This window comes from Sardina pilchardus, chromosome 7, assembly GCF_963854185.1.
Source record: "Sardina pilchardus chromosome 7, fSarPil1.1, whole genome shotgun sequence".
Classification (NCBI taxonomy): Eukaryota; Metazoa; Chordata; class Actinopteri; order Clupeiformes; family Clupeidae; genus Sardina; species Sardina pilchardus.
This window is the reverse complement of record NC_085000.1, coordinates 22,564,540-22,576,805: the sequence shown is the minus strand read 5'-3', so window position 1 is coordinate 22,576,805 and position 12,266 is coordinate 22,564,540. Positions and strand designations below refer to the sequence as shown.

The 12,266-nt window shown below is 46.6% G+C and overlaps 1 protein-coding gene across 3 annotated transcripts in view; it reads left to right on the top strand.

Moving 5' to 3' along the window:
• acot7 (acyl-CoA thioesterase 7) overlaps window positions 1-9,019 on the top strand; it is an 89,611-nt gene extending 80,592 nt beyond the window's left edge. For all 3 annotated transcript variants that reach the window (XM_062541336.1, XM_062541337.1, XM_062541338.1), the window contains one exon: window positions 8,496-9,019. In XM_062541336.1, the coding sequence (XP_062397320.1) occupies window positions 8,496-8,594 (99 nt within the window). In that variant the 3' untranslated portion in view covers window positions 8,595-9,019. The remainder of the gene's footprint in view (window positions 1-8,495) is intronic.
• Window positions 9,020-12,266: the final 3,247 nt, after the last annotated feature.

Here is a 12,266-nt window from a genome sequence, read left to right as displayed (position 1 = left end):
CCGATGCCAGTCGTGCCCAGACCCTCGCCAGCCTCCAGCTCTCTCCTGGCACTCTCCACGCCCCCTCGTCATTGTAGGCATCCTCCGGGCTCATCCGTGTGCCCACCAAGCAGCCTGGTCTTTTTCGGATGCTATTTCCAACACCACCCAGGTTGACCGAGTGGCTAATGAGCTGACCGAGTCTCTCAAAGCAGGATGACCAGATGCACTGTTCCCGATTTGACCTATTTTCTAGGGCCTGGGACAGATGTTTTGCTATCTCTGCTTTTAAATAAGATAGCTACCATGTGCACATAAATAGTATTTTAGTTCCATTCCGTTTTGTTTATTTATATAGAACCAAAACAGTTGAAATTGGCTCAGCGTGCTTTACAAAGCCCAGAGTCTGAACCTGAGGAGATTAGAGATTCCCTTTCCCGGGCATGTGACAGACACCCACCCCCTCGGATTCTCCTTGATGTGTGTCTGTGTGTGATGAAATCTTAGCTTCTCCTTTTCACTGAATTAGAGGAATATATCTTCTGCCACTGTGGCTTTCCTCAGATACCCTTTACTCAAGTACCAGTGCAGGAGCACCACACTGCTGCAATATACTGTAGCTGTTTTTGTAGAGTATGGCATTAGTCTAGGTTCATCATTCTGTGCCATCCCGATTCCCCATCCATCCATCCATCCATCCATCCATCCATCCAGCCATCCATCCATCCATCCCTCCATTCCTCCATCCCTCCCTATCTCCGTTCATTTGTCTCTCCATAAATCCAGCCACCCATCTGTCCCTTCAGCCTGTACATCATCATCACTTGCACTGTCTGCATCAGTGAGTAGCTGCATTTCACTCAGAATGCAGTTTAATTTCAATCTCTGTCTGTCATCACATCACATCTCTCTCTCTCTCTCTCTCTCTCTCTCTCTCTCTCTCTCTCTCTCTCTCTCTCTCTCTCTTCTCTTTTTCTCTCTCTCCTCATGCACAGACACTCACACAACCACAGTGAGTGTGTATACGTGTTTACATTCCTCTCCTGTGCTCTCTGGCCTTTGTTCACTCACTGCTGTGCTGTGCTGTGCTGTGCTGTGCCTTGCTGTGCTGTGCTGTGCTGTGCTGTGCTGTGCCTTGCTGTGCTGTGCTGTGCTGTTCTGTTCTGTTTTGTGCTGTTCTGTGTTGTTCTGTTCTGTTTTGTGCTGTGCTGTCCTGTCCTGTGCTGTGCTGTGCTGTGCTGTGCTGTGCTGTGCTGTGTTTTGAGCTATGCTTTGCATTGCTGTTCTCTGCTGTGCTGTGTTTTGAGCTGTGCTGTTCTTTGCTGTGTTGTGCTGTGCTGTGTGCATGGCATCTCTGGCCCAGGCGCAGAGGGCACAGACGACCTTCAGACGCCACTTGGCTGCGCTGGGATCAGAGGGGGCGCCGCGCTCCGCTGCAGGTTAATTGTGACATCATGGTCACAACAAGCCCACTGGTGACGGCCGCATTCCGGCCTCACCACAGCCAAGCTGCTGTCTGGAAGTCACTCCAAATTCTCTCTCTCCATGTACAGAGAGACGGAGAGAGAGAAACCGAGAGAGAGAGAGAGAGAGAGAGAGAGAGAGAGAGAGAGAGAGAGATGTAGTCATTCCTGTACTAAATATTATCCCTCCACCAAAGGAGGCCTAATTCGGAGCATCACTATAATTTGATTAAAAATTAATACAGCCATTCTCATAATCCGTATAATTAGGCCCTTGTGGCGTTTCCTCTTTTCAGGAAAAGAAAGAGATTATAAAGGAATTCCTGTTGTGTGTTTTGTTCATCCTGATAGAGGTTTTGGATTTCGGGGAAAGCTGGCTGCCTAGAGTTTGTGCTGAAAGTGTGCGTGTGCGTGTGTGTGTGCGTGTGTGTGCGTGTGTGTGTGTGTGTGTGTGTGTGTGTGTGTGTAGCTTTGGGAGACTACAGAATGAACCACCGCTAACATCACCATTGCATACAGACCTTTCTCTTTCACCCTCCCTCTCCCTCTTTCACACACACACACACACACACACACACGCATACACGCGGAGAGAGAGACACACACATTCACAGAAACCTAGTGGCTTTGAAGCCAGTGCTTTGTTTTCATTGCACTTCATCACAAGCGCAGCTGCATTCATCCCCCTGCAAACTGGCACTGTTTGGGTACATACTCATTTCTCAACTGGCAAATGAAAAAGGAGGAGGATAAAGAAACAGCCCTCCTCCAGTCCCCAGACAGCTCCTGCCACGCCGGCCAGCCACATGTCAGAGTCGGAGCATCTCGCCCGAGATGAAATCAATATCTCAGCCTCATGAAAAGCACCAACCATATTGGCCTGCCTGACAGGCTTGACAGTTTATGACTGTGTCTGTGAGCAAGCGAACGAGCGAGCAAGCGAACGAGCGAGCGAGTGAGCAAGCGAGCGCTTGCCTTGGCTGGACTGCCCAGAGGTGGACAATGCGGTCGGGCAGAGTGTGCTTGGATCAGCACCTCCATGGCCAGCTCCACACAGATGTCCAAGTCACGGTCATTCATGTCAAGGTTCTCTCACGGTCACAGTTTCACAGAAAATCCCGGAAAAGTCCCAGTAAAATACAATTTTCCAGGCCTGGAAAAGTCATGAAATTCAGTTAGCGTTTGGGAAAGGCTTGACGTGGAATTGTGTATACTGTAGGTGGAATGAAATGAATTATGTCAGTGAAATCTTCCATGGATAATGTTTTGTGCAGATTTATGAATGTTATAACTGTTTCCACTTAAATTTACAAAGAATGAGAAAGGCTGTGACATTTTCAACATTTTAGGGAGACAGACGACAGACAGAAGGTGTGTTGAAGGGTAACTTCTGTCATGAGCTATTGTTTATGTCTACTTTCTGAAAGGCACAGTCCTGGCCCCATTAAAGCACAAGTCTCAAAGAGCCAGGCTCTTGTGCCTTGCAATCAAGCCGCAGGTGCAGGTACATTCCCCCCTAGACCCAGGTTTGAGGCCGGGTGGGGTGGCAGCCCTCCAGAGTACTTTGGCGTTGGGACTCTAACGGGTCTCTTTTTCCCCTCTACCATCCTACCGCCATCCTACTGTACATCATACATCAACACGTACATGTAGACTCATGACACATGTAGACTCCATACTCAATTCCAGCCAAACGGCTTCTGGAGCAAAAAACAAGGGGTGAGTTGTGTAGTTTAAAGAAGTTTTAAAAAGTGAGGAGTGTACTGTGGGTTAAAGTATTTTTGTAAAAAGTGAGGGGTTTAGTTTGGATTAGTTTTAATAAGTGAGGGATGTAGGTTAAGTGCTGTCAACGACCTTTCACCCAAATCTGACCACTTCTTTGAGCGATGTGTTGGACCCAGTGAGTTGGTTGCAGCATTTTTAGTGTCTCTCATTCAGGTGTTTTAGACACATACCTAGAGAGCGACCCCCGAGCGAAGCAACGTCACATCTCATCAGGCCTCGTATTTGTATAATTTCACACTGGTGGGTTCTCCTTCACGCTCAAGGACAAACACAGCTCGCCACGAGCTCCAGACCACCAGCGGCTGATGTCTACCGGTCAGCCGCGGCGACGGGGCACGTTTCTTGACGCACAATGTTCCCGCGCATCAGCCTCCTCCCGGTAGTTCCAATTCGCCAACCGCTCTTAATTACCTTCTTCATTATTTGAAGTTGCCACTTGCGGAAGGAGATTAATTTAGCCGAGTAATAAGTAGGTGTAATTTGGATGATTAAGGAGGCAGCGTCCCCCCCCCACCCCCCCCACGTGGGGCCTCGGGGGGGCTGAGATGAGGGTGTCCTGCACAGGACGGCGTCTGAGCCCACATAAATCCACCTAATTAATAGGCAGGGACACTTATAGCAGCGTTTATTTATTCTGGGGAGAAGGGGGAGATGGAGAGAGATGAAATGGAATATGTGTGTGTCGTGTGTGTCGTGTGTGTCGTGTGTGTGTGTGTGTGTGTGTGTGTGTGTGTGTGTGTGTGTTTGTGGAGAGAAAGATCTGAAAGAAATGGATGAAGAAAACATGAAGTGTGAGGGAGTGATTGTAATTCCAGCCCATGCATACTCTCACACAGTATGTGTATACCTCTCATGAGTTAGTGTGTATGGTGTGTGTGTGTGTACGTGTGTGTGTGCGCGTGTGTGTGTGCGTATGTGTGTGTGCACCCGTGCTGATCCTCGGCAGGTCAGTGGCAGGTCGGGGTCAACTCCCAGCGCTCCAGTTCTCTCCCCTGCTCCGGGCGTCTGCAGGGGAGGCGAGAGGGAGCCTGCATGTTAACGACTCCTGATTATTCATCATTCCGAAGCGCACGGCCGGCCGGCCGCCCGCCGCAGCCCGGTCCAGGCACGGCCATCTAATCCGCCCGCGCGGAGTGTTCCGTAGCACAGATGTTCCCTCCACAACGCCTGGACGCGAGAGTGGAAAACCGAGCTGACAAGCACTACTCCTGTTTTTGGATAAAGTGGAGCATGCTAAGTGCTCAGCGTTTACCTCATAACAATATTTAGTCTGTGGCTGGGCCAGGTAACCTCACAGATTTGGCGGCCGTGTGAATGTTTAGCAGAAGGGGGAAAAAGCACATCTGCTCTCCAACTCATTCCAGTCTACCAATTAGCTGTGTTGGCGAAGTGCTGCAGCTGTGTTGTGGAAGAACAACTGGTCTGTTATGATACTGGAACAGTGTCGAATGAGAAGGCAGTTTTAAATTGGGCCCAGGGTTTCGGATCTGTTCATTTACAATGTGATTACAGCGAAATGTGAGATGGGACTCATATGAAGCGCTGTGTGGTGCCTTGGGAATGGAAGCGTATCTCTGTTACCATAAAACGGGATCGCTGAATTGGAATATCTCTATGCTGTCGAGTCTCTTCTAAGAAAGACAAGCAACCCCGCGCACAACGAGACTGGTGGAATTTGCATAATATCATCTGCTATATAGGTTGTTTGTTTGTGGGCGGAACATTGTAGACCTTCAGTGAAGCAAACAAGCAAAAAAAAAAAGCATTTGTCGTTGAAATCGTGTGTCATTTGACCTTGTCGAAGTTCATATATCCATTTAGAGTGTTATCGATGCTTTTGAAAGGATATCAATATCTCATGTGTGCATTTTGTTTTTTATGGGTCATCAGTTTGAACTGGTCACTAGCTCTGAAGGGCACGTTTGCAAAAGGTCAGATGGAAAAGGCCACACTTTAGTTTATTTTAAAGGTCCAGTATACGGTTCTATTGCCACACTACACCTTTTGTTACATTCATTGAAACGCTCCTCACAGTCCTCTAGCTGTCTGTCTATTCTTTGAGCCCAAAAAACTGGTGTTTGCACACCAGCCCATCAACATACAGTAGAATTTCAGGTGCATAGAAAGAAAGAGTATCATTTGAGCTCAACTATCAACAACCTCAGGGCAAAACCAGATAGTGGAATGCATCTAGAAGTCATTTATTGTCATTATTCACAGAGGATGAAATGAATACTTTATGTTTTTGCCCATTGAATGGAATCAAATCAGCATGGGTTGCTTTGAAAAAAAGACAGAGGACTGGACGAGTCCATTAGTCTTTATTGGCTTTATTAGTTTACAAACGGTCGTAAAGCTGTGTGTGAACACAGAGTTGTGAAGTGGAGCCCTCACTCCCATCTCCACACTCACTAGTGGCTGATGAGCCTTTGCTCCGTGATGCTGTCGTTCCCCCAGTCAGCAATTAGCTTGGCACCAAGCCAACATGAACTCTGCAAGTCTCTTATCTCCCCTCCTCTCACTCTATCTATCTCTCTCAAACACTCTCTCTCTCTCTCTCTCTCTCTCTCTCTCGGTCTTTCTCAATCCCTCTCTCTCTCACTTTCTCTTCTCCTCCCTATCTCACTCTCACTCTCTCTATCCCTCTCTCCCTCCTGACTAACCCGCCTCATTTCCTTCATCCTAATTCAATTTGTGCAAGACAAGAGGCACTCAGCGCCCACTCACACATAAACACACTCTACTTCCTTTGCTCTCTCTCATACACACACACATACAAACACGTACGTACACACACATACACACACACACACACACACACACACACACACACACACTTACACGTCCACAAGCAAACACTGCTATACACATACATAGGCACACACACAAACATGCATACTGTACACTCACACACCAACACATACTGTACACAGACACTATATACACGCACACACTAACACATTACAAAGAAGCCCTACACACTTACACTCTTTCTCTCTCTGTCTCTCTCTCTCTCTGTCTCTCTATCTCTCACTCTGTCGCTCTCTTATTCGCTCTCTTTCTCTCCCCACAGCCACAGGACATGGGCCTGCACCATGACCTCAGGCAAAACGTGCGGCGCGGCAAGCGTCAGTAGTGTGTGTGGCTCAGGAGATCACTCGGCGTTAGTTTTAAGCGTGCAGCCCTAACACACGGCCCCTCCTCCGCCCGGCGTCAAGCCGAACGGCGGGAACACGGCGTGCTGCGGCAGACACTCGTTCGTCACTGCGCCGCCTCCCCCCTCTAACGCACCCCGGGGTCACAGCGGACCTCTTTATCATGCCCCTCTATTGACATCTTCTGCTACACCCTATTATCTCTCTCTCTTTCTCTTTCTCTCCCCCTCTCCTTTCTCCTCCTCCTCTCTCCACCCTCTCTCTCTCTCTCCCCCTCTCCTTTCTTCTCCTCCTCTCTCTACCCTCCCTCCCTCTCTCTCGCACTCTCGCTCTGCCCCCTCCCCTCTATCTCGAGGAGTTCTGCGGTACAAATGAAGACTGCCCACGTCTGCAGCACCCCGAACTTCATTAAGAGTTTGATTAGGATGAGCTATTCATCGTTAATGCACTAATTATTCTTCATTAGTATTATTAGCTAAGTGCGGCTTTTTGTGATTCCAGGAGCACGTTGCCTTGAGAGTCCACCTACCAGATTCTTAATGCATTCATTAGGTGCTGATTGAGACCTTGCCATGAATATATATATACTGTATGTGCCTACACTTCTCACTGTGTAAAGGTGTGTGCGCCATTTGAGTTTGAGACACAAACAATGCACAGTTTTCCAGGCACTTGTTAATCACCTCATGTTCTCAGATTCATAACTCTGTTTCTTACCTCAGTGCTAACGTCTCATGAATTTATTATATTGCGAGGCCAGCTTGTTTCAGCTTTTGTTGAAGGGGAAAGAGTCAGAAAGAGTCATCACAATATTTGATGTGTGTGTATACTTCAGCATGCAATGAAAAAGTTTTAAAATGCTAAATACAGCCTAGAAACTCTATATTGTGTACAGCCATAGCTGTAGGCGAATATGTGCGTCTGCAGCCTCTTTGATGTGGAGAATGGATATTCAGTGGTAGAAATGGCCAGTATCCTGAGACGAACTCAAATATGCCTTCTGTCCGTGGCTTTTGGAGACAGGTGGGTCTCCTGAGGATGAAACCCTCCTGAGAGAGGCGTGGGTGAGAAGACGGCACACGTGGCAGAGTCTAACAGCCCTCTGTGTGTGTGTGTATGTGTGTGTGTGTGTGTGTGTGTGTGTGGGTATGAATTATTAGCGGAGGTGTTGACGTGTGTTTAAATTTGAAATGCCATGTGGTTTAATTATCATGGTGCCACCAACACCAGCTACACCCACCATGAGACTGAGACACAAGTGACAACCACACATGCGCACACACACACTCTACACACACACACACACACACTCTACACACACACACACACACACACACTGTTTGCTTCTTGCACAGTAGTGCACAATTCACTTGGTAAGTGCTCTCCTAGAGTCAAGGTGAAAGACGCAGGGCAAATGAGTACGACATCCATCCTGAAGTTGCCGTTTAATATATTGTTCAGAAATCCATTTTTCAATAATGGGATTCTGAGTGTCGTCTGAGTGAATGACAGGTCTGCTTCCGTTTGTGTATTTCATAGCGCCAGGCAAGTACACAATACTGGGTCACAGCTGTGCACTAATATTTGCAGTGTGAAATGCGGGTAAATCCGATTAGATTTTGTGTGCTGAAGGATGTTGCCCCGGGTGTGTGTGTTTAACATGAGTTTAACACCTTTTCTTCCCCTGTGATCCTTGAGCCATGTTCACTTGTTCTCTGGACAGAGTGGAGATTAGGGTTATATAATGACCCAGAATGAAAATGAAAAACATTTGGGTCATGATCTTTTTTGTTTGTTTGTTTGTTTGTTTATATTTAAATAATTGGCACAATTGCATCTGTCGGCTAAATATAGAAGAGCCACATGGGTTAAAAAAATACAGAAATAAAACTGTATTGGATTTTCACTTTGTCCTTCAAAAATGAAATAAATTATTTTCTTGTTTCATTTCCTTCCATCCTCTCGCTCTCTCCCTCTCTCTCCCCCCTCCCCCCTCTCTCTCCCTCTCTCTCTCTCTCTCTCTCTCTCTCTCTCTGTCTCTCTCCCTCCCTCTCTCTCTGTCTCTCTCCCTCCCTCTCTCCCTCTGTCTTTCTCTCTCTCTCTCTGTCTGCAGCTGGAAGGGGAAGAGGAACAGAAGCGTTTTGAGGAGGGCAAAGTGCGCTACCTTCAGAACAAGGCAAAGAGACTCGCAGATAAGGAGCGTCAGCAATGACATATCGCTCATGACAGGCCTCATAGCTTATTATAGAGAAGCATTACATCACGCCGCCCAGCAAAGCGTCAGGAGCCTCTCCTCGTTCTCTCAATCCTGCAGCGCCACAAACTGAAAAGGGAAAACATATATGTACGCACACATATACTGTATATCTATATGCCATATGAATTGAAAATGAATTCACTTTCTCTCTCTCTCTCTCTTTCTCTCCTCTTTAAAAGGTTTCAGTGCTACATACCAAAGTACTCAAGTGTATGTAAATGAAACATATTATTGTTATTATTTTATTGTTTTATCTTCAAATGTTTTTTTTATTATTATTTAAAAAAAAAATGATGTAAGAAATGAACATGTCCTATGTCACAGAGGTCCTCTGTACAAATAATAAAAAAAAAGCACGTCACCGGTTCCTTTCTCCTCTACTCAAGTGGGTCTGTGTCTTTTTCCCCCGTACTGTCGAGCGGCAGCTATGGGCTCTTTGCTGGCTTTATCAAAGAGGCCATCCACTCTCCAATACTCATCTTTTCACTGTTGTGCCAGTCCGACCCTCAGGACATATGACTCAACTCTCTCTCTCTCTCTCTCTCTCTCTCTCTCTCTCTCTACTTCGCCTTGCTCTTTCTCACTCTGTCTATCCTTCCCTCTTTCTCTTTCTCCATACTCTCTCTCTCGCTCTTTCACTCACTCACACACTCACTCACTTTCATGATTGATAATGCTCGGGATTCCCCTCCGAGAGATGAGATGACAAACGGGATTGAAGCCCATCATAAATTCAGACAGTGAGCAGAAAGACGCTTTGTGTGTGCGTGTGTGTGTGTGTGTGTGTGTGTGTGTGTGTGTGTGCGCACGCGCATGCGCACGCACTTGAGAGAGAGAATATGTGTTTGTGTGTGACGATGTGCGAGTTTGTGTGTGTGTGTGTGTGTATACTGAATAAGGCAGATACTGAAGAGGACACAATGTCCAACCCCAAGACCTTTCCCTTATTTAAGGAGGCCTCATGTCCTTAGCGACCTAAAAACTTGGGAAAGGGAGGGCATGGTGGGTAGAGAGGGAGAGAGAGAGAGAGGGAGAGAGAGAGGGGACTCTGGAGGAGGCCAGTGCTAGCCAAGCAGGCCGGGCTCTGACAGATTTATTGGCCGTGCGCATCCTCACTGCAACTAAATGGACAGCTCATCCATCAAGCGCCATTCACAAATCACCATCCACGTGGAGTAATCACAGCAATCAGCTCTGCCACGACCACTGGAATTGATGCACGATGTCAAGGATATTTATGGCCATACTAGGCCTGGGTATGGGAGTTAGCAAGCGGAGATGAGGACACAAAGACATGCAAACTACTTGCTTAATTCTGGGGCATTATTGGAGTAATATGACATTTTATACACAGTGTACACAGTCTTATACAGTAGCTTTAAAGCTTCATCAATCATAACAGTGTTACAGTATGCATTATGGAGATACAACAGCATAAAATTATCTTACATGGAATGAAGGAGTCAGATAAAGTCACATTATTGTTGGCCAGGCTGCCCAGCCCTGGAAATGTTACAAATACTTTTAAATATATTGCCAGGTACTTGTATTGAACACATGAACACATTTTCCTATTTCAATACATTAGATTTTCATTGACAGGAATATCTGTAATTTTACCAATGGACATAGGAGGGCATTGATATCCGTCATATTACAGTGACTAACTGCTTTATATGAAGGCCTTAGCATTTCACTGCTAACAACAACAAAGATGACATGGCTTCATACAGGAATATATATATTGTATACAGTACATATACAGTATATTTCACTTGCCATTAGGTATCAATGTTCACAAATGTTTTGTTGCGAAAATACCATACATAACAGTACGTTTTTCAGATATGCCAATGGTCCGCAGCCTTACAGGGTAGTCATGGTAAACAAACATCCTCACGTTGGCAAAAGCGGCACATTTCAGGCAGAACTGATGAGAGAAAACATTTCTATTTTTATCCTCTCATGAACTTCAGCAGTCTCCCAAGGGAGGAGAGGGGGAGGGGTGGCGACACAGAACCATTCATTTCTTCTGGGAACGGCACACACACACACACACACACACACATGCAGCACTAAGCATGACATCACCTCAGAGACTCCTATCCGTATACCACTAGAGAATTTGCTTTAGAGGCAAATAGCATTTCTCGGTTGTTATTTCATTGATAGAGACATACTCTATTGTCACTGATTTGTTTGGTTTGGATTTGCAAATATCTTTCACATGCTATGAAACCATTTCAATCTGTTTAACACATCGTTTTATTATTTTGATCTAGTCCAGACAAAAAGATGTTATCGATTCGGCATGCCTGAAGAAATCTAATCCGATCGTGAAATCATTGATGACGTTACTTAAGTGTCACACATGCATGGCAATGTGTCTGAGCAGAAGCGCTGTTTGGTTTGCTCAGGAGATGCGGAGCGTGCAGCTGCACTCATTGAGCCCAGTAGGGAGTGTCACAGTTCAGCATGTCGACCCTGCACTGTCATTAACCTTCACCCAGCAGTGCATGCGCTCGCTCGCATCTAAGGTGACAACCTACCCACTCCCGTGCCAGCCACAAGATTATGCGTGTGTGTGTGTGAGCGTGTGTGAACGTGTGTGTGTGTGTGTGTGTGTGTGTGTGTGTGTGTGTGTGTGTGTGTGTGTGTGTGTGTGTGTGTGTGTGTGTGTGTGTGTGTGTGTGTGCGTGCGTGCATGCTTGCCTGTTCATGTGTGTGCGTTTGTGTGTGTGTGTGTGTGTGCTTGTTGGTGGTCGGCATCAATTAACAGTAGGCCCCTCGCTCATTTGGGCATGTGTGTGTGTGTGTGTGTGTGTGTGTGTGTGCGTGCTTGCCTGTGCATGTGTGTGTGTTTGTGTTTGTGTGTGTGTGTGCGTGTTGGTGGTTGGCATCAATTAACAGTATAGGCCCCTCGCTCATTTGGGCATGTGTATGCCCAGTGTGGATGGGTGCAGTGTGGGTGAGTCCCCTTCTTCCCCAGAGTTGGGAGAGCAAGAGAGAGGCAGACAGGAGGGAGCGGCACAGCCCGGAGCGCACAGGATGAGTGGGCTGCCATGCCTTCTGTCGGCATTTACTTCCAGGTCACCTGGCTGCGTGTTGGCGAGGGTTGGATATTTTTCTTCAAGCTCTCTCTCCCTTGCTCTCTCTCTCTCTCTCTCTCTCTCTCTCTCTCTCTCTCTCTCTCTCTCCTCTCTCTCTCTCTCTCTCTCTTTCTCCCTTTGTCTTTAATGTGCTTAGCATGTATATCGAGCTGGGGAGTGCCACTCCTCTGTGTGAATGATGTAGCTTACTGAGATTCTGATTCAGATAGCTTCAAATCCTCAGCAGAGTGAGCCTATCATGCAATTTGTGCGTACACTACAGCATTCTGCGATTGCCTCTTGACTTCAGCTATTATCACATCGAGACAAAGGTATAACAGCTCCTGATGAATGCATGCATGTAAATGCATTATTATTACAGGTAGCCTACTGTAAAACATGACCACTTCAATGTCTTTGAAGTGTTACTGTAATCAATGTACAGACACTACTGGCTATACATGGTGCTCACACATGTAGGCTTGTATCCATATCTATATCCTTTTTTTAGAGAACAGACCTCATTGTGAATGGTGGA